The 23685-nt window shown below is 37.4% G+C and overlaps 1 protein-coding gene across 1 annotated transcript in view; it reads right to left on the bottom strand.

The window, feature by feature from the left end:
• The window catches only part of BPNT2 (3'(2'), 5'-bisphosphate nucleotidase 2), a 30322-nt gene extending 15599 nt beyond the window's left edge, over nucleotides 1-14723 (bottom strand). The window contains exons 1-2 of the mRNA XM_039868906.1: nucleotides 14063-14723; nucleotides 943-1105 (exon numbers count right to left, since the gene is read on the bottom strand). Coding sequence (XP_039724840.1) covers nucleotides 943-1105; nucleotides 14063-14449 — 550 coding nt within the window. The 5' untranslated portion in view covers nucleotides 14450-14723. The remainder of the gene's footprint in view (nucleotides 1-942; nucleotides 1106-14062) is intronic.
• Nucleotides 14724-23685: the final 8962 nt, after the last annotated feature.

Raw genomic sequence — 23685 nt, 5'->3', positions numbered from 1 at the left:
CACTATTATATGATCAGGCCAGTCTCAGTTTAAAGAAAACTCTTTTATAAATAAACCCCTGGATATTCTCTATTTCTATTATGTACTCCTACAAAATATTGTTTTATAATTTCAGTCGTTATTAGATATACACATCTAGTATCCTATTCCTGTTCTCCAAACAGTTTATAGCTATCAAGTGTCAAAGGGTCAAGTTCAAAGCTTAAGCACAAAGCTTAAGCACAAAGGTGAAAAAGCAGAAGCCCCTACATTCAGAGAACTTACCATTTGAAGGAATACAAATATATAAACATATATATATATATATATATATATATATACACACACACACACACACACACCAAGAAAACAGAGAAAAGGCAGGAATTAGTAGGCCTAAGAGAGGATCCACAGAAATGAAATCTGAGCTAGGACTAGGTAAAAAGAATGAAAATGGGATGGGGGTGGTAATTCTCTGTTTTGCTAAATACTTGCTCTCTTAGTGCCTAGGGTTTACTATTTTAAATTCCAATGATAGATATAAATGCAATAAAATCAAAATTCTATCACAGGTATTATATTCTGGCTATATAAATACCTCAATAATATATACCACAATAAATAAACACCTCAATAAGTAGATGTCAAATAAGAACCATTTTGTTGTGACTGCTAAAATCTTCCCTTCACTGAAGAATCAGTGACATAGCAAGCCACTATAACTGATGAGAGAGTATGGCATAACTACAGTGGTTTGGCGGGGGGCGGGGCACTGAGAATAAATTATCCAGTGCAAATGGTTCACATGACATTGCATTAATCCATCTCTCAGTCTTAAAATCTAATTGGAAAAGTTGTCTTAGATTGGTAAAATATCTACCACCACGTATAATATCACCTGCCTTCATTCTGGTTCCCTGATATATAACGGCAATCTAAACTTTGAGATAAACTTAAAATTACCTGTATATTCCTGTGTAGCATCGAGTGGGTCAATCCAGACAGTAACACTTTCTGCTGGTACCTCTTTAGGGGTAGCTATTTCCTTCAGGATGTCTTCAGGAATTTTATGATCCCATAAGATAATCTCCTGATCGGATGCATCCACATGTTCCTCTGTATTTATCTGCATCAAAAATAGCTGACAGTTAAAAAATTTTGAAAGAATAAATCACTACCTGAGAAGGCATGCATGAGAAAAACATTTCAGACAAAAACACATGAACTGAAAGTAGGTAAAGCAGTACTTTTATTTATTTTGAGGCATTTCATTACAAAATGAAACTACATGTAAAAGAAATTACAGCTACATCTTGTCTTCAACTACTTTCCAATCTGGTATGCCAGCTTAGCTTGTTGTCTAAGCAAGACGAAGAATCCAAATATAGAGAATACAGAGAAAGTAAGCATCGAAGAAAGAAGCAGGATGTTACTGTGCTGACGAGCTCCCTTTCCAGAGCAGATCGATGTGTTTATATTGAATGCAATGCCACTACAGTGTCAGAGTGATTATAACAATGACAGTACATGAGCAAAAACCCTACAACTATCAGCAATCTCTGTTAAAGTACCCTGAAATATCCCAAATTGTCATAGAAGAGGTTAATGATAGTAATATTCCTGAAACACAAGGCCACTTAAATCCTAAAATATTTTAGTACAGTGTATAGTTAAACATTCAATTCATCCATGCACTTTTTCCTTTATTGATTTAGCAAATGTTTACTGATTGCTCACTATGTGCCGGAAACAGTGTCAAGTCATAATGTACAACAGTGATCAATGTGAGACAAACATCTCTACCCTTGTGGAGCTTAGATTCTAGTGAAGGAGATAAGTGATAAATAAGTAAACCATGTAGTATGCTGGAGAGTAGTATGGAGGAGAAAATTAAGTAGGGAAGAAGAGAAGTATGTTGTAGGAGAACAGAAGGATTACTCTAGGATTATTGCTCACAATAGCCCCAAAGTGGAAACTATCAAATGTCAATCAACTGATGAATGGATAAACAAAATGTGGTACATTCATACAATGGAATATTATTCAGCCATAAAAAGAAATGAAGTACTGATTTGTAAAAAGAAATAAAGTACTGATTCATTAATGAACCCAAAACATTATGCTAAGTGAAGGGAGCAGATACAAGAGACTACATACTAGATGATTACATTTATGGGAAATGTCTAGAAAGGCAGATCTATGGTGTCAGTAGATTAGTGGTTGCCTGTGGCAGGGGGCAGAACAGGGATTAGCAGTAAATAGGCACAAGGATATTATTAGAGTGATGAAAATGTTCTAAAACTGATTAATGACGATGGTTGCACAACTCAGCAAGTCTACAAAAAAACTACTGAACTAGATATCTGAAATGGGCAAATTATACGATATGTAAAATATACTGCAATTAAGTAGTTGTTAGTTGGTTATTTTTAAAAGACAGGGTAGCTAAGGAAGGCCACACTGAAAAGGTGACAGCAGAATGAAGATCTAAAAGAAGTGAGACTTGCAGGCATCTAAAACTGAGACTCATGGACGTGAACAATAGACAAGTGGTTACCAGAGGGGAGAGGGGAGGAGCGAGGCAGATGGGGTAAAAGGGGTTAAATGTGTGGTGACGGAAAGAAATCTATGGGAGATGAACACACAATGCAATATACATATGCCTTATTGTTAAATTATACACCTAAAACTTATTGAACTCCATTAACCAATGTCGCCATAAAAAAAAAGTCAAAATCAGGTGAAGTGAAAAATAAATGAAGGCAAGAAGGAAGGAAGGGAGCACATTCCAGCCCATGGAATTAAAAATGCAAAGGCCCTGAGGCAGGAATGTGCTTGGTGTCTTTGGAGCACGGCAGGAAGCCAAGCATGGCTAGAATGAGTGAGCCAAGAAGAGGCTGAGCCAGACAGTAATGGAAGCCAGATGGTGAAGGACCCTGCAGGCATGACACAGTCAGTTGCCCTCCATCGTAGCCACTATTAACAACATGCAGAAAGACCTAGTCATTGCAGAAAACTAACGAAGGGTGGGGGCATGGGGAGAGGTAGAAGCAAAATCATAATGTGTAATTGGTGACCGATTACTGAGAAAATCCAGAAGAACTTGTGGATAAATTATAGACTTAATAACTGAATACAGCCAAGTTTCTAGATATAAGATCAATAATTATCAATCAACTGCATTTTCATACACCAGCAATAAATATTAAAAATATTTAACATAAAAAAAGAAACCTAGCAACAGAAATAAATTACCTGAAAATAAATGTATGCAAGATTTTGTAAAAACACTATCAAGAAAATTAAACTATATTTAAAAACACCAATGACTTTTATAACATGGTAAAGATGTCAATTTCGCATCAGTAAACTACAGATTTAATGAAACTCCAATTTTTTTACTCCTTCTTAGAATGAAGACAAGCCATTTAAAAAAATTTACATGACAATTTAATTCAATACAACAGCAAAAAGCCAGCAAAACCCATGACACTTTAGAGAGAAAAAAAAAAAGAGACTATGATGGTGGAGTGACTTCCTTTATCAAATATCAAGACTTATTTAATGCTAGATTAATACTGGTGCTGTATTTTGGATCCCCATTACAGTTCTGATGAGGTATAATTGACAAATAAAGCTGTATATGCTTAAAGTGTACAACATGATGATTTGATATGTGCATACATTGTAAAATGATTACCACAATTAAGTTACTGAATGCAGCCATCACCTCATCTATTTACGTGTGTGTGTGTGTGTGTGTGTGTGAGAAACACTTAAGATTTATTCTTGAAGCAAATGTCAACTATACACTATTATTTACCATGGTCACCTTGCTTTATGTTTGATTCTCAGAACTTTCTTAATTATGGCATAAATGTGCACCCTTTAACCAACAGCTCCACATTTCCCCCACCCTTTAAACTCTGGCAATCACTATTCTACATTGTTTCTCTGAGTCCTTTTTTTCTTTTTTTTAAGATTCCACACATAAGTGATACCCTGTCTGGCTTAATTCACTTAACATAATGCCCTCCAGGTCTACCTATGTTTTCCCAAAAGGCAGGCTTTCCTTCCTTTTAATAGCTGAATAACATCCCATTTTGTGTGTGTGTGTGTGTGTGTACATATCTTCATTCATCCATCAACACACACTTATTGTCCTGTTGTTTCCATATCATGGCTATCATGAATATAACATAATAAACACAACAGTGCAGTTATCTCCTCAAGATACTGATTTTATTTCAGTCAGCTCTATACCCAAAAATGAGATTCCTGGATTATAGTTCTGTTTCTTAAAAATTTTTGAAGAACCTCCACGCTGTTTTCCATATTGGCTGTACCAATTTAACATTCTCAACAGTGTTAAAGGGCTCCTTTTTCTCCATATCCTTGACGATGTTTATCTCTTGTCTACTTGATAATAGCCATCCTGAAGAATGTTTAGTGATAGCTCATTGTGGTTTTGGTTTTTTCATTTCCCTGATAAGAAGTGATGCTGAGCATCTTTTCATGTACCTGATGGCCATTTATATGCCTTCTTTGGAAAAATATTTATTGAGGTCCATTGCTAATTTTTAAACTAGATTATTCTTTTGCTATTGAGTTGAATGAGTTCCTTAAATGTTTTATATGTTAATCCCTTAGCAAATATATAGTTTGCAAATATTTTCTGCCATTCCATAGGTTGCTTTTTCATTTAGCTGGTTGTTTCCTTTACTGTTCAGAAGCTTTTGTTTGATGTTGTCCTACTTGTTTATTTTTGGTTTTGTCTTCTGTGTTTTGGTGTCAAATGCACCTCCCCCACCCCCACCTGAAAAAAACTGCTAAGAACAATGTCGAGGAGCTTTATGGTTTCAGATTTTACATTTAAATCTTTAATCCATTTTGAATTAATATTTGTTGAGTGGTGTAAGACAAAGGTCCAGTTTCTTCTGTACATGGATAACCAATCCTCCCAGCACCAGTGACTACCTCTTCCCCATGGTATGTTCTTGGGTATCTTGTCAGAGATTAGTTGAATTTATACTCTATATTCAATTCCACTGGTTTATATGTATGTTTTTATGCCACAACAATACTGTTTTGATTACTTTAGCTTTGGAATATAATTTGAAATCATAAAGTGTGATGCCTCTATCTTTGTTCTTCTTGCTTAAGATTGCTTTGGCGTCTTACCGATTTTTAGAAGGGTTTGCTCTGTGTCTTTGAAAAAATGCCACGATAATTTTGCTAGGGATTACACTTAATCTGTGGATTGGTTAGGGTAGTACGGCCATTTTAACAATATTAATTTTTCCAAAGGACATGCGATATCTTTGCATTCATTTGTGTCTTGTTTCTCTCATTAATGTCTTATAGTTTTCAGTATACAGGTCTTTCACTAACTTGGTTACATTTGTTTCAAAGTATTTTATTATTTTACTGCTACTGTAAATGGGTTTGTTTTCTTTATGTCTCTTTCAGATAGTTCATTGTTTTGAAACACAAATGATTTTTCTATGTTGACTTTGTATCCTCTGCAACTTTACTGAATTCATTTATTAGTTCTAACAGTAGTTTGGTGGAATGTTTAAGGTATTCTATATATAAAATCATGTCACTGCAAACAGAGACAATTTTACTTCTTCCTTTCCAATTTGGTACCTTTTATTTCTTTTACCTACCTAATTGCTCTGGCTAGGACTTCTAGTACTAATGCTGAATGGAAGTAGTGAGAATGGACATCCTTCTCTTGTTCCTGATGAGAGGAAAAGCTTTTAGCTTTTCACCACTGAGTAGGTTAGTTGAGGGCTTATCATATATGACCTTTAATATGTTAAGGTATATTCTTTCTATATATAATATACTAGGAGTTTTTATCATAAAAGAATGTTAAATTTTATCAAATGCCTTTCTTGTACCTATTGAGATGACCATATGATTTCTATCTTTCATTTTGTTGATGTAGTGTTATCACGTTGATTTGTGTATGCTGAACCATCCTTATATCCCAGGGATAAATCTTACTTGATCAGGGTGTACGATACTTGTAACGTCCTGCTGAATTCAGCTTGCTAGTTATTTTGTTGAAGATTTTTGCATGCATGTTCATCAGGGATATTGGCCGGTCATTTCCTTTTCTTGCAGGGCACTTGTCTGGCTTTGGTGTCAGGGTAATGCTGTTCTCACAGATTAAGTTTGGAAGTGTTCCATCTTCTTCAATTTTTTGGAAGAATTTGAGAGGTATTGGTATTAATTATTCCTTAAATGTTTGGTAGGATTCACTCCTAAATAGCTATCTAGTCCTGGAGTTTTCTTTGTGGAGAGATTTTTGATTAATGATTCAGTCTCCTTACTAGTGACTAGCCTATTCAGATACTCTACTTAATGATTCAGTAGCGGTTGGTTGTATGTTTCTAGAAATTTATCCATTTCTAATAGGTTATCCAGTCTGTTGAAGTACAATTGTGTATAGTAGTCTCTTATGATCCTCTATATTTTGCAGTCTCAGGCATCAGTCTCAGGCATAATGTCCAGGCTTTCATTTCTAAATTTACATATCTACATCTTCTCTATCTTAGCCTAGCTAACAGTTTGTTGATTTTATCTTTTCAAAAAACCAACTCTTAGTTGATATTTTCTGTTGTCTTTCTAGTTTTTATTTATTTCTGCTCTGGTCTTTGTTATTCCCTTTCTTCTGCTAATTTTGGTTGTTCTTTTTCTAATTCCTTGAGGTATAAGTTAGGTTATTTGAGATCTTTTTTCTCCATGTAGGCATTTATCACTATGAACTGCCCTATAAGAACTGCTTTTGCTGCACAGCTTTGCTGTTATGCTTCCATTTTTGTTTATTTCAAAATTTTTTTCATTTCCCTTTTGTTTTTTCCTTGACCCATTGGTTGTTCAGGGATATACTGTTTAATTTTTACATATCTGTAAAATGTCCAGCTTTCTTCCTGTTATTGACTTCTAGTTTTACATGATTGTAGTCAAAAAAAGATGTTTGATATAATTTCAATCCTCTTCATTTTGTTAAGACTTGTTTTCTGACATAACATATGATCTATCCTGGAGAATATTCTGCGTGCTCTTAGCAAGAATGTATATTCTACTGCTGTTGGGTGGAATGATCTGGATATGTCTGTTAGATCTTGATGCTTTTAAATCCTCTCCATCTCTGATTTTTGACAGTTTTAATATAATGTGTCTTAATAAAGTCCTCTTAGAGTTGAATCTGTTTGTGGACCTACAAGCTTCATGAACCTGGATGTCCATCTCTCTCCACAGATTTGGTGAGTTTTCAACCATTATTTCTTTGAATAAACTATCTGCCCCTTTCTGTTTCTTTTCTCCTTTTGGAACTCCCAGAATGTGATTAGTTTCATTTGATGGTGCTCCAAAATCCATATAGGCTTTCTTCATTTTTTTTTAGTTCTTTTTTTCTCCTTTGACCGAATAATTTCAAATGATCTGTTTTTAAGTTCACAGACACTTTCTTCTGCTTGATCAAGTATTCTGCTGATTCTATTTTGCATTTTAAATTTCATTCATTGCCACCTTGAGGGAGCAAAATGAAAATGTTTGTTTTATTCTCTTCAGTGCATCTATTTTCGGATTTCTTTGCCATACTGGTGTGCTGGAACTTCTCTACTGGACTACCAGATTCCCACAAAGGTGTTCTTATCTATGGGTAATGCCCAAAATCCACGTTCTATGAGAGAAGTCCTCTTCTGCGATCTTGTAGACGTCACTTTAAAGTATTTTCACTTTAGGGCCCATACTCAATGACAATGCCAGGCTAACTTGGATGAATAAATTTAAGAGTAAAACCATGAAAAAATCACAGAATAAACTTAAAACAAATAAAAGTGACTCCCAGAAAACAAAAAGTATTTCCCAGATCTTGATCACTATAGTTTACAAAAATGCAGTGTGAAGTCTGAGTGGCAACTACTGCTTCTCAGAATTCAAGTCAGCCTCTCTATATCCTTTCAACTGAATTCGTATTTGAAAAGATCTTCACTGAAAGTCAGGCTAGGGGAGAAAAAAAATTGAAGCAAGAGAACAATATCATCAGCACAATTACCTGCATCTGCTTTTGCACAACTATTTATACCCTGGCACTACCGCTACACAACTACAAATTTAATAAATCCCCTACCCGCCATTGTAAATGACCTTACATAAGGTGCAAAGGTCAAAACCATTAAGTCTTCCTCAATTCTTTTCTACATTCTACATTCAATCAAGTAGTAGTACATCCTAGAAATTCTACCTCCCAATTCTAAGTACATGTCACTATGTATACTAAGTACATCCTGGTTAAAACTGCCACCTAGCCTCTGATTGCTCTTGACTCCTATGGTGCTTTTCATTACCTGATTCAGTCTTTCATTCAACAACTATTTAATGACTACATATTCTAAACTGTTTGGGGTACTGAGATATAATGAACAAAATAGACAAAATCACTGCTTTTATGCAGCTTCCCTTTTCAACCCAGCAACCTGGCATCTTCCTAAATCGGATGATGCCACTCCCTGCTTAAAATCTTCCAATGATTTCTCATTTCACACAGATAAGATCCGGATTGCTTACCATCATCTACAAGGCAAGGCCTAGTGATCTGGCCCCAGCAGAAACTTTCTCTGCACACACCCTTATTCACTGCATCCAGGCTGACTGGTCTTCTGGTCCCTCGGCTTCAGGACATTTGTACTTGCCTTAATAATAGGAGCTAAATAAATAACTTCTTGATTGACAACATCATTCTTCACTAATATAGTTTCATTTCTTCACCATAATCCTTTTTTCACTCAATCTCCTCTCTTCCCCTTATTACTACTGCCTGTCTCTCCAAGTCCTCAACAAGGAATTGAAGAATAAGAAATCAAGACACCAAAACATTATTAATGCTATTTATATTACAGTTCAGTTACTTTGGGGTTAAAGAGGTTTTTGGTTAATGCCTTAAGAAGGTACCAATTACTGAATTTTTTCCATAAATCATTAAATCCCAATAAAATTTTGGATGTAATGCCTCACACTGTGCCTATCACATAGCAGGCATTCAATAACTGTTTTCTAAATGGATGAACATTGCTCTTGCCTTATTCTCCTTCTACCTTTTCAGAAGACTTTATTATCAACTAACTACCATCTCTTAAATATATTCCTATAATTAAACATGCTCTAGCATCTCACATCTTAAAAATATACCAAAAAAAAAAAAAAAAATCCATAGACCTTTCTTAGTTCACATAACACCCTAACCAAGTTCCTTAGAAGCCCAATTTCTTTAAGGACTTGTCTTTACTCACTGTCTTCATTTCCTTACCTTTAGCTTTTTCAATTTTGCTTCCTTTCCATTAAGATACTAAGCAATCTCTCACGAAGTTTGCCAATGACCTATATATAGAACCATTATTAAGAGTATGTGTTCTATCATCAGAATTCCAGCTCCTTGATTTATTGGGTGTTTGGTATAAGACTTACCTAAGCTAGTAATGTAATCTTTCTGAGCGGCAGTTACCCATTGCTAAAAAGTGGTTGATATATTTCTCTATAGGGTTCTCTGGATAAATCAATGAAATACAAAAGGTAAAACAAACAAACAGTACAGTGTTTAACACAGAGTAAGCAGTTAATAAAAGTTGGCTGCTATTGTTGTTGCGTTAAATGATTATTTTCATTAGTCCTAGGCCCTCATCTTACCCTTTCACACAGTATTCTTTCACTAAGCAATCCTGTCCACAACTGGTTTCAATTAATATTACAACACTGATGACTCACAAATCTGTATATCTAATTCAAACGTCTCTTCAGAGCTTCAGACCCATATATTCAACCACCTCCTTAACATGTCCCCTTGAACATATCAAAGGCGCCTCTAACTTAACAAGTCTAACATGGCACTCAAAATCTGCCTCCTTGTACTTGTCACATCCCACACCCCTTCATCACCAGCAAAATACCAGTTGTGAAAGCCAGAAATAGAGTTATTTTTTGACATATCCCTAGAAAGTCTCTCATATCCTTCCATATCTATCTTCTCTACAACCATAACTCCGATTCAAACTGTGTCATCTCTCAAAAAGCCTCTAACTGGTCTACTCCCTCTAAACCATTCTCTAAGCATTCAAAACACTGTGGTTAAGAGTACACTTTAGTTACACCTCCTATACTACCTTACGTACAGAATTAGAGCTGATTCTCAGACCATTGAATGAATCCCAGTGAGCACAAGATTATTTTCTAGCTGTGTAAACTTTGGCAAATTATTCAGTCTCTCCAATTTCTTTATCTGCAAAATGGAAGCAACAGTAGTTAGCTTCCTATGTTTTTGTCAAAAGTAAATAGTGGTAATAGAAGCTTAATTCAGTGCTTGACATTTATTGAAGACTAGATAAATGTTAGCTAGTAGAACAAGCTAAGTATAACTTTCCCATTGCCCAAGTTCTGATCCTCATCTCTCACAGAGCCTATTTTAATGGTTTGCTAACTGGTCTCATCACTTCTAAAGGCCCAAAGCCCAAACAAACTATAGCATATTGTAGGCTTCAAGAAAAGTCAGGTAAATCTGGCCTTCGTTTAGTACTCTAGGATTAAACTAAAGATTAGGTCCAAACTTGTTTGAACTTGGAAAACAATATAACTCCTGCCTACCTTCCTAATTGTTTCCACGGTAATTCTCCCATGTGCCTCTGATTCAGACTCATCAGGCTACTTTAACTTACCACAGTACCACCTCTACTGGGTCAGCAGCCTTGAAGACTTTCTCTGTCTGCAACACTCACGCCTGCACTAATTACCACGTTATTACTTATCTCAAATTTATGAGAGGAAACTGTAACTCAAAGAAGATAAACAAGTGGCCAGGATGACCTAAACTGGAGAATGAGCAGGATGACAAGGCAAGTGTTCTTTGCACTATACTTGAACTTCTCAAACTTTTCCAGTGAATAATTCTGTTGAAAGAATTTAATTCCCATCCTTGAAGTCAAGGAAGGCACTGACTCAAGCTGCTCCTACCAGCATGGAGTATCATGTTTTCTCTTCAAATAAATCACTGTCAACACTTTGAACAAGCTGAAGACAGGAGCCTCTCAAACAGAATTCCCTTTACTTTAAATCAAAACTAAAAATCTAAGTTTGTTTGTTCTTTGTCTGCAAATCCACTGCAAGAAAGTATCTTCAGCCTTCATTTTCATCCTTATCCACAAGGATATAATGCAACACAGTGTCTCATAAATGGCTGCAGTTACTATTATTTTCACACAGTAAAATCAAGCATTGCCAATGTGTTTAGGGAGAGAACTGCTGCCTTGAGATCTCTCCCAAGATCCCTGACAGAAGAAAGGTTGAATAAAAGGATATCCAGGGATCCTAGGTCAAACTTGAGTTTTCTTAGTACAATACTCACTTCTCAAGAGTCGGGCTTCTCAACCTGGGCACAAATTGAAAAATTAGACTAGATAACTCCTTGTTATGGGGGGCAATCCTATGCATTGTGGGTTGTTTACTTTCTACCTACTAGATGCCAATAGCATTCCACCCCCAGATGTGACAAACAACAAGCTTTAGACATTGCCAAATGTCTCTTGGGGGCAAAATTGTCCCCAGTTGAGTGCTCTACAGTGACACCTGTTTGGTATATATCCTTTCACTGAAGGGTGAACGTTAAATAGGAGAGCTCAAGCATCTTATTCGCGATAGGAAAGCCATGGGAGAAAAGAGACCTCCCTCTATTTGCACAGGGCACTAGGATAAAAGAGTGTGGCTTTTCAATGCTGATTTTCCATAAGGAAGTAAACTGAATGAGATTTAAGTTCCTTACCAAAAAATTTCAGGTGAGGCTTCAAAAATGACCGGACATTTAAGACTATTCTTTTGAATGTTGGGGGAGAGGAAAGAAGAAAAGAATCTAGGGCTGAGCCTTTACTTAGCCGGCTATAACATATCGCCTCTAATCTAACAACATAGTGACAAAACGTGATAGCTCAACATGACACCACCCTATTTTGCCATTGTATAAATGAACATAACCTACTCTATTCCACCAATCATCATCCAAGATGTATACTAAGATGTACACGCAAACATTCATACAATCAGGAGAAAACAAAACGTTATTTTGTATAAAAGCAGTGACTTCAACATCTGCAATTCAAAAAGCTTAGCTTTTGTTTCATAAAATGCAGCTCAAGACCCTTGGCAGCTATTCCCTCAGCATTTGCTAATAGGTATAAAAGCAAATTCGGAATCCTGTGGAAGTTACCCAAGGCAAAAGATTTGGCATGGCTGGGGTGCAGTTTGTATGCAAACACAAATGCACACAGAGATACATGTTTTCAATATTTAAGAATATTTTTGTCTTTACCTTTAAAAAAACCTTCAACTCTGCTTGCTATATTTCACTATTATTGCTTTTAAGTTTCTGCAATTTTGTTTCCCCTGGGGAAATCATTCTTTAAGTTTTGTTTTAAGTAATCTCCTAAAGATCTAGCTAAAATGAACAGCTAGATAGTTGATATAAACTCTGTTTATATCATGAGCCTCAGATTTCCCATCTGTAAAGTAGGTATCAAGAAAATTTACTTCTTAAACTTGCTGTGAGGATCAAAGGAAGTCCTGTGTCGCCAGCATCTGGACACCTAAAATACACTCAATATATTGTTACTATTACTACTATTATAACTATTACACATCAACTTCTCTGATACTCCTGTTTCTTCTACAAAGTCTAGAACGTTGTGTTTTAGAGAAGAGAAAAATACATTTTATAAGCACGTCTCACATGTAGATGCAAACACATATAAATATTATCTGTGCTGACAATGACGGTAGGGCAAAAGAAAAAGTGAAAATGTGGAGTTCTGTTTAATAATTCTTGTGCAAATTACATCAGGTATTTGGAGTTCATGATATGAAAGGCGATGTTCCTTCCTGCTGCAAAAAAAAAAAAGGAAAAAAGGAAAAAAGTTGGGGGGTGGGGAGAAAGAGGAAGAAAGAAAACCACAGCATTAATATGATAGACTAAAGGGATGGTCACATAAGACATGTAATTCTACAATGACAATACTCTCCTAACTCTTCTAAGAACAGTAAAAAGTCAGATACCTTCCAAAGAAGCCAGGGGTTATATTTCGCTGTTTATCTAATTAATTAAATTCCATTGGAAACAATTTTTCTTCCCAAGAACCAAAGGCTACAGTTCCATGAATGAAGACTTAAATATATAAAGTATTGCTACACTATGTTGAGCTCTTCCTCCGGAATTGTAATACATTTTTAAAAGCTTTATTCATTCAACAGCAACTCCACTGAAGTAAAGTATTAACAGCAATCCCAAATGTCTGGATTTCTCTAAGAAAATATCAATTCCTTACCAGAAACCTACCCAAAGAAAAGGCAAATGCCCTTCAATTCTTATTTTCTGCAGTAAATAAGACATAGATAGATGGTTGAATTAAAGTTGCTGGAAAATATACTTCCAAACACTTCCTTTAAGGGCTCCCAAAATTATACCATTAAGAGGGTCCTGATAACACTACAGCTAAAGTAATTCATGAGCATACCCCCAACGAAAGCCCTGCATACTAACAGCTCCACAGCAACACTTCTACAGTTCTTGGCCTTCAGTTGGCTCCTGGCAGATCAGTCAGAAAACCAGTGTCACAACAGTCACAACCCTTTCAGTAATTAAATCAAGGAAGGCTAGAGAGGTTCTAGCCTCTCATTTTACAGAAAAACCTGAGGCAGGGAGTGAAGTTAACTTTCTCAGCCTTTGACATGAAAGCCCACCCAGAACCCAGAGTTCCTGATCTCAGGTACAAAGCCACACAGACACCCGAGAAGGGGGCAGAAGGGCACGGGCCCTGAGTCAGACTGCCTGCAATCTCATCCGGCTCCTCCACAAGCCGTATGACCTTGAGCGTCTCAATCTCAATCCACATCTGTAAAATGGGAGCCAGAGCCCCACGGTCTGGGACTGTTGGGACAAGTCTACGTGCTGGGACACGTTCCAAGGCTTCCACGCTCCCTGGCTCGAGCGCTTCGCCGGTCCGCTCCCGCCGTACCCGGCGTTCGCGGCACCCACCTGCACGTTAGGGAAGGCGGTCTTGAGTAGGTAGAACATCTTGCGGTTTGACAGCACGTCCCCGCTGGTCATCTTGTCATCGGCTCCCTCGCGCGTCTTCCCCTTGGACTTCTCATGGAGGACATTGCTCTCGCGGACGCGCCTCACTTCGTCGCCACCGCGAACGGCAGCCAGCACCGACACAGCCAGCATCTCTCGCAGGTCCACGGTGCCCCCGTCCGCCGGGGCCACAGGCCCCGCCACGCCGCCGCCGGGCTCGCCGCCCAGGCCGAAGAGGCTGAAGCGACCCGCCAGGAAGCCGGAGTAGAGGTGGTAGAGCACGCCGAGCCCTAGCAGACAGAATACGGCCACCCCCAGCGGGGACAGGCGGATGCCCATGGGGGCCATGGCGCCGGAGGCCGGGCGCTCGGGCCGGCGGCCCTCAGAGGCCTCCCCGCGCCCGCCGCCGCCGCCGCACTCCCGGGCCAGGCGCCGCGCCGACTACACCGGCGCCCGCTCCCCGGCGCCGCCGCGCCCCATCGCTCCTTTCTGGTAAAGGCCGCGCCGCGCTGCAAAGGATAATGTCGCTGTCTCGCGGGCCCAACTCCCCCAGGCGGCGCGGCCCCAGCTGCTCAGCGGGCCAGCGGGTCTCACGTCCACGTTAGCCAACCGCCGGGAGGTGAAAGGGTAGCGTGGGTGTGTATCCGGGTTACGCAGGGGGCGGGGCGAGAGGGGCTCCGCCCTTGGGGTGGGGCGATCCTGGGGGCGGGGCGGCCGGCTACGTGCTCCGAGAGGTACTGCCTGCGCTACCTCCTTTGGTTGAGGTCCAGACGTATTTAGGTTTTCAAATCACTCCTGGATGTAGCGAAGCTACTTTCCAGGCAGAGAAGGATTCTGAGTGCCTCGTGAAAATTTAATCTTCTTTTGAATGCCAACGTATGGCTGAAATAAAGCCAAAGTGACAGTTCTGACTTCCCATCGCTCTCAGATAATTGAGGAATGGAGGAAAATATAAGTCGTTTTAAGAGAGAGCTCTATGCCCTTTTGGTTGGCGACTGTGCAGACAGAGCCTGTAGCTTTAAATCGCCTCTCCCGGCTCTTTCAGGCAGAGCTGGAGGTGAGGGGTGATGGGAGAAATTTTACTTGGCTCTTTATTCTGCTGGAATCTCTTGTGATCTGAGTGCGCATGCATTTATATCTGTATATATATATGAAGACAGTTCCCGCTACCTCCACCTGACAGTATGAACCATCTTCTACGCAGCTGAAAAACGTGCCTAGATCCTAAAAAACACTCCGGGCTTCTCTCACTTCCAAAGATATTTTTCCTATACCTTCCTCTCAGAAGTTGAGGGGAGATAGGAAATGCCTGAGAAAGTCCACTTGATAGAAACGTCGTCCCAGGATGGTCAGTCAATCTAAAATATGTAAACTTTGGGTCAATATAGGCCCTCCAAATGGACTTACAGAGTATTTAAGAGAAATAATTCTTCTACTACACTACTGATCTTAGCAAGAATAGTGAATACTTAACTAAATTTTAATTAGTATTATAAGTATTAATGTTTATCTTACATCTTAAAAGTGAATATTAACATTCTTTAATGTTAGAATATTTCTATAAAACCAGTTTAAAATGCAGCCTATTTTACTGTTTGTAGCCAGAAGTCATTCGTTTTAAGTGGGTTTTAATATTAATGACCTTAAAAACTGCAGGTACACAGAATAGATTCTGAAAAGCCACTCCTAAGCAAGTCATTAGAGACAGCCTGGCCTTTACCACTTCCTTAGAGTTCAGAGCATCTGTATAATTTGCATACGGTTATGCACATACAATAAACAAAGCCTATTGATTGCTTGGTGTCCTTTCCAGCAATCTGTAACTGACTTAAAAATAACCACAGCACTAAATCAAGTACAAATATAAATCACTGAAAGAACAGTTCCTGGAGTGTTGACAGCACCAAATCTTAAGGAACTGGCACTGTCCCTGACAGCTTTGGGGAGCATCTTCTAAATAAAACAAAACTGCTTTTAAAGGAAATCTGAAAGTGAAGGTTACCAAATCCAGGGATAAATATAAAGACCAGGGCTGAAGTGTAAAGGTGTAAATTAACAGAACCACCTGAAACTGCACTATGAGATTAACGAAATGTATGAGTTGAGGAATAGTTATGAAAATATTAAAAGCATCATTGGAAAGTCTGGATGAGGTATGTAAAAATAAATTGAATTTTATTTTCCAAAGACATTGAAAAGGAATGTCGGGCTCTGGTCACTGTGATACTATAGAAAGCGTCAGTGAAACAACTAGAAAGATACTAAAATCTCCGGAGCATTTACGATGCAGGAAAGGGATTTAAGAATTAAGGGGGAAAAATGCCAAAGCTTCAGAAGAGAATGAGAGTTTAAAGATCATAGTTCCAAGACGTGCTCTAGTAATCAGGTAACAATTGATAATATATACTGATAAAAGATAACGTGTAATTATTAAGAGAAGCTTTATGACAAGAAGAAAAAAATTAATTACACATGTGACAGTATTGCCTTAAACCTCTAAAGGAGTTTTGAAACTTGCTTTTTCAGTAACAAGTTGTTAGAATCTTTAAAAATGCATATATACTAATGAAAATTATATGAAAGTAAATATAAAATAATTTGTGAATTTTGAGGGTGAATTTGTGGTTTGTGAATTGAGGCAAGCTGGTTTTTAAAAAACAACCTTTTCTTTAGGTGTTGAGGAACATGCCTAATATTTCTTCCATGTACATACTGACAGCAACAAAACTTGACTTTCAGTAGAAACTTCTTTAACCACCTTCTGCTTGACTGGCTTGCCAGACCCTGCTCTTTACCATCTATCCGTGAGCTGACACCTAGTTAGGTTCAGTGCTCTTGGGGCACCTGCCCCCTTTCAGTCCCACTGGTAAGACTTTATATACTTCTTAAGAGTTCGTTTTATTTATTTAAATCCCATTTTGCTATTGTCGTTATTATAAATAAACATAAATTAAATATTATGTAAAACAAATATGAGTATAAATGTAGAGCTGAAAGCTTTGGATGATTTGATGAAGGTGAGTCACTAAAAACAAAAATTACCATTAAATTACATGGTGGAACAAAACTGCAGCTGATTGTGAAGAAAAAGAATCAAAAGTTCAAATAGATACTGAAATCAGATTGGTTAAAGAACCCAAGTTGTTGGTCATCCTAGATGATGCATTAGTCTTATGATTGAAAAAAATGAATGGATATAAAAGATGTGATTGATATATATATATACACACACACACACATACACACATACACACATATATATATTATATATAATATATATTTATTTATTTCACACATAAGGGAGAATGTAAGGAAAGATAGTATTTGTAGAAAGATAGCAAATCCAGACATTTGTGAGAGGTAAATCATATACACACACTTGCATGCACATATACACACAATGGAATATTATTCAGCAATAAAAAAAGAATGAAATCTTGCTATTTGTTATAACAGGGATGGACCTTGAGGGCATTATGCTAAGTGAAATAAGTCAGACAGAGAAGGACAAATACCGTATGATCTCATTTATATGTAGAAAGTAGAAAAATAAAATAAATTAATAAACAAAACAAAACAGAAACATACCCATAGAGATAGAGAACAAGCTGATGGTTGTCAAAGAGGAGGAGGTGAGAGATAGGAATCAAAGATTTTTTTAAAAGATCACATATTGTATAATTCCATTTATATGAAACACCCAAAATAGGTAGATTCACAGAGACAGAAAGTCGACTAGTGGCTGCAAGGGGCTGGTGGGAGGGGGGAATGGGGAGTGACTGCTAATGGGCACAGAGCTGCTTTGTGAGGTGATGAAACTCTGAAACTAGACGGGGTGATGAAAAAAAATAAGAAAGAAACTGCAACTAGTGAATATACTCAAAGAAAAGTCCCTGCCTTATATTAAAAGGCAGACAAATGATATGCTTAAGATGTCCAGTTTTTTTCTATAATTTCACACTTTAATTGTATTTTCTCAATTAACTGACCCACTTCAGTCCTAATTTCATTCAACAAAGTACTTCTCACAAATGTCTGGGTTTTGCTACCTTTCTATAAATACCATCTTTCCTTACGTTCTCCATTATGTGTGAGATAAATAAAACCCATTTACGAAACGTTATTAACATAGATGATGAGGATATTTTGGTTTGTCAGAATGACCCCTAACCCCAAAATTTACCTTGGAGGAACTGTGTGTATGTGTTTCGGGCGCGTGCACATGCCTGAAAAAGAAATAGAGAGAAATTTCTCTGCTAGTTAGTTTCCTTGAATTTTCTTTATTCTTTTAAAAGTGAATTTTAGGGGGACAATATAATTAATTAAAGGTTGGACCCTAGAAAAAGTGCTTTCACCGCCTTTCTGAGAAAGCAAACCAAAACAATGAACTCATGGCATTTCTTCATGTTTAAAATACTAAACTTCCAAGAATAGTATTATTTGTATGGTCTTCCCTTAAATGATTCAATCCTATAAAAATAATAATTCTATTTTTTAGTAGATATAATGATATGGTGTTTGGTTCTGTCATCATAGTTCTATCTTTGGCAGTGCATATAATTCTTGCGACAATGGATTTCATATGTTAAGATTATGGATGGTCTATTTCTAATACATGATATATATTCATTCTTAAAATTATTTTTCTTCAAGTTTTAGAAATACTCAACTAATTGGACGATTTTCTCAATTAATATAAAATAATTATGTTAGCATTATAACCTACTGCAGCCTTGATTTTAGCAACAACAATAGGAATACTTATTAAGTAAAGACAATATTATAGATATATACAATAGAAAACTACATATAATTTTTACACTTTAAAATAACAATCATTCTAATCCATATGAACAATCCATATGACATCAGGTAGGTGTTTTACATATCTTTATATCTTTTGACCTAATTCAGATCCTTTGCATATATAAACTTAGTAAATATTTATGAAACTGGACTTTTAAAAAACCAGTTTTAACAAAATTTTGTCTACTATGCAGAGTTTTAAAAAATACTGAATTTAACCCAACACTTATTTGTCTTTTCAAAACATTTGTTTCACAAGCTTGCAAGTCAGCGGAAATAAATATTTGCTTTGAAACTGTTAATATGTCAAATATTTGTTAATTTTGTGTGTACCCTTTATTAAAGTCAATGCTTGGCAAAACATCATTTCAGTTACTAATGTAAAATTTCCCACATTGTATTTTATTCTCTAAGTGGTCTGAACTCATATTACACATTTTGCCCACTATCTACCTGAAACCTGAGGTAAAATAATCTTCTTAAAACTCCATTTAGTTAAAAAAAAATACAGTGTGGTATCTAAAATTTTCTAGTCTGCAAAAAAAAAGTATTTGAATGGGTTCATCAATCATGAATAGAATATATAGTCTATGGAACTGAGTTCATAATTTACAGTTGACTCTTGAACAATGTGGATTTGAACTGCACTATTCCACTTATACATGGATTTTTTTTTCAATAAATATATTGGAAAAAGTTTGGAGGTTTGTGACAATTTAAAAAACTGGCGGACAAAGCTTATGCTTTTCTTAATAACATTTTCTTTTCTCTGGCTTACTTTATTGTAAGAATACAGTATGTAATATATATTAACACACCAAATATGTGCTAATCTACTGTTTATATTATCAGTAAGCCTTCTGGTGAGCAATATGCTATTAGTTAAGTTTTTGGGGAGTCAAAAGTTTTGGGTGGATTTTTGATTGCGTGAGGTGTTGGTGTCCATCACCCTATGTCATTCAAGAGTCAATTGTATATTACAGAAGAACCTCATTGTAATACATATCGCTATTGCCCAGATTTGGGTGTTATGCAAGCCAAGTCCAAGAAAATAAGAACTCAATGTATTTGATAATATCTTAGCTAATATGTCTAAAATTTTTGCCAATGAAAAAAGATTTAAAAACTATTTTTTACATGTAGATATAACGAAAAATAAAGCTTCGCTAGACGTGCTTACTACATGAAATATCCTTTGATGTTTAAATCCTCTAAATTGATTTTATGATTCAATTAGTGAATCAGTGTTGAGAGTTTGTGAGTCTGTTTCTGCTTGTCTTTCCTGAAGAGGCACTCGATCCCTTGTCAAGGATGTTGTATTTTCAAGAATGCTTGTACAGCAAACATCCTTGAATGACACAGATGGTGTCACTCTCTAGAGCAAGGGATACATTTGCTTTCTGTATGGTACAATAAAGATAATGGTAGGCAGACTTACTGCTAATTATAAAAGATTCAGGGTCCCTAAGCTCAACCCTTTTAGTGACATCCTGTTGGAATTGGGGCTTGAGAACAAGTGCAAATGTCGACACCCTAAATGCCATAATTGCTTTGTCCTGACCCGGGAGTCTCTTGTCTTCTGCCAGCATCCATGAAACTGGCAAGCAAACAGGTTCACTGCAAGTGGGGTGAAATCTCAAACCCTTCACAGTTTTTGACAGTCCCAATTCCCATATCATCAATGAAGTCATAAAGCCAACTTTCCCAATTTATTTCTTCACCTTAGCTGCAAAGCAAATAGAAAAATATTTTTGCGGCACCAACTTACTAAAACTGTATTATGCATCAAGATATTTTCCAGAAGCATCTATTCTTTTAACAGAAATAAGTGTCTTACTCATTTGTCTTCTACACATGAGCCTCATTCTTATTCAGTCGAAGAGCCTCCTACCTGTCTTTGAGATTTTCATGGTTAGAAAAGACAAGACACACCCAGATTCCTTTAGGTGATAAAGGTTTTATAAGAATGTCTGCAGTAATGAGGAGCCCCAGGAACATGCTCAGCAACTTACAGTCATTCTGTGTTTCAATGCTTCTAAAACAGTAATGTTCAGCAGACCCCAAAGTGCTTCAAGAATGACTCATAGTCATGTAGAATACGAAGGAGCTCCAATGACCCACTTTTTCTTCTGTGGATCATGTTCACACCACCACAGGGAGCTCTTATTGGGTCATTCATACTGGTAGTGTTTCATCCCAAGTTACAGGTCTCATGCTGTAGTTCTCACATAGATCTATGTGGTTGTCTTTTGCTCTGGTCAAGTCATTTCGGCCAGGGCAGCAGGGTTTCTTTCATTTGATATTTGTACACATGGCAAAAGCCATAGCGACATGAAGAAGAATAACACGATGTTGCTTTCCTTTGCAGAGGGCCAAGGTGGATAGAGCCATCCTTGCTCATCTATTATAGTCCATCAGGTAACACCTTGACATCCTTATATGTCATAACGAGCACTTGCCAGGTGGACATCTAGAGGTTAAAGCACTAAAGAGATAATTTAGCCTCATCTCTTGACTTTATAGGTAAGTAAACTGAGTTCCCCAAAGCCTGATTGGGAACCCTGATCTCCCACTTCCTGTTCAGCACCTGCCTTGGGGAGACAGCAAGAGCACTGGCCTGGGCTTTCAGCTTTTGCTTGGTATTTGCTCCATGGCATGGCACATTCTCTCTCTCTCTCTTTCTCTCTCTCATTCTCTCTCCCTCCCTCTCTCCGTCCCTCCCTCCCTTCCTCCCTCTCTCTCTTACACATCTTTTTAAATTCAACTGGATCACTTAAGATTTGCTTATGATGTGATACAGATTGAATTTTAAATTTTTCTCACTTCTTGAGTGCTTCTGAATGATACCACTTAATTTTAAATATCCTCCCATTTCACATCATAAATCACTTGATTACCACGAACAACCCGAAAAACGAATTCTGAGGTTCTATACTCTACATGTTTTTCAAGCCTGGTCTCATATATCACAGTCTCTAGAAGGCTTCCTTGTCCAAGGAATAGATTTCATGTTTTTTGTGTGTGTTCCCATAGCCTCTGTCATTGCATGCATCTTATGAAATCATCACTGCCTGATTATCTGTCTGACTCCCATACTGGGCTTGTGAGCTCCTCGTGGGCAAGACTCACAGCTTATTCTGGTGTGTTGTCCCAGAACCCAGCAATGTGCTTGACAAATGCTCAGCAAGTGGTTTATAGTGCATTTGGTTCACCCCACATTAACACTGCCATTGTCTGTCCCCTGGACTCCTATCCAAAACTCATTCATTACTTATTATCTCTTTCCATTCCCATAGTTTAATAGAATAAGGTTAATAATTTCTCAGACATAAAACATTATTGAAATCTAGCCAAAAGGTAATAGGAAAACAGGTAGGAGCTAGAGATTACTACATTTAATTTCAATTGTGAATCTTTCTCTTTAAACTCAGACTTTTGTCTTTCAGCTTCTGAAGAGATGTCAGTGATAGTGACAGATCTTTGGAAATATGGAGTAAACCTATATTTGATATACAGGGAGCAAATTAACAAAGATGGTGGCTCCTGATAAGTGGGCAGCAGGTAGATGGATTTTAATGATTCCTGATTCTTCAGGATACCTATTAGGAAATGACCATCAAAGTACAATTGCTACAAATTAAGAATGAGAAGCCCTAGGGGATATTTATAGGGCTATGCTCACTTCCCTCTTCATGTTGAAGAAAGGGACCAAGTGTGCCAGGGGCAGGGCTAGTGGGAGGAAGCGGATGGCCAGAAGCCCTGAGGGAACATCTGGAAGTATCCTATAACATGATCATGAGAGTCTTTACCCGACTCTATACATCTGTCAAAATCCAGCAAATTGAACACTTAAAATTGGTGAATTTTATTGTATATAAATTAAACCTCAAAAAGCTGATTTTTTAGAAGGAAAGGTGGAAGGAAAGAAGGAAGGAAAGAAGGAAGTAAGGGACAAACCAAAGCAAGAAACAGATCTTGCATATAAAGTTAATGTAACTCTTTGGAGACAAAATGAGATAGATGGATAGAGCTGACACCTGCATTTCTGCCACAATCATGCTATTAGCTGCATGACCCAACAAGTTTATAAGTGTAATGTTTTTAAAAAGTTAGAAATGTCTTCTATTCCTGTCCAGTACAATTTGCAAGCTCATTCTTCCCACTGACTTGTGAAGGTAGAAATAAACATAAAATAAACGAAGGAGAAAAGACAACCTTTCCCACTAGTCAAACTAGAATGCAGATGACTAGGAAACAGGCATACTGATGTTCCCTTTGAAGGGGCACATGGTAACTGAATAGAAATCATGAGAGTGAATTAAGTTCCCAGTCTGGCTGGATATGTGACCTAAGGTCCTTCGAAGACTGACCTGGATAAGAAAAACTAGGACAACATTTAAAAGTAAAGTCACATGTCAACATCAATCACAGCAAGGCTACAGCCAAATAGAAGCTGGGGATAAATGCACACTCAAGAATTTGGAAAATCACTCTGCTTTCTTACTAACTAGAGCACTTTAGGCAGACTTCAGCCCAAGCTTAGATGTCCAGGAAAGGGCTCCTGAGGCTGACACTAAAGAGAGAACAAAGATGCAAAAGAAAAGCCAAGTGTTTTGTTTTCCCTTAATAGCAATGTGAGATTTTAAACAATGCGTGTTTCTTTTGGTTGCTGAGGCTGTTTTTCCTTCTGCTATGCACCCTCCTGCCCTTCCCCACGCAGCCAAGTCTAAGCATGGAGCTGGCCCTCGTCACACTCCAGTCTACTCTCATCAGCCCAT

The sequence above is a fragment of the Pteropus medius genome, unplaced genomic scaffold, assembly GCF_902729225.1.
Source record: "Pteropus medius unplaced genomic scaffold, Ma_sr-lr_union100, whole genome shotgun sequence".
Taxonomy (NCBI): Eukaryota; Metazoa; Chordata; class Mammalia; order Chiroptera; family Pteropodidae; genus Pteropus; species Pteropus medius.
The sequence above is the reverse complement of the archived record's forward strand: the minus strand, read 5'-3'. Positions and strand labels throughout refer to the sequence as shown.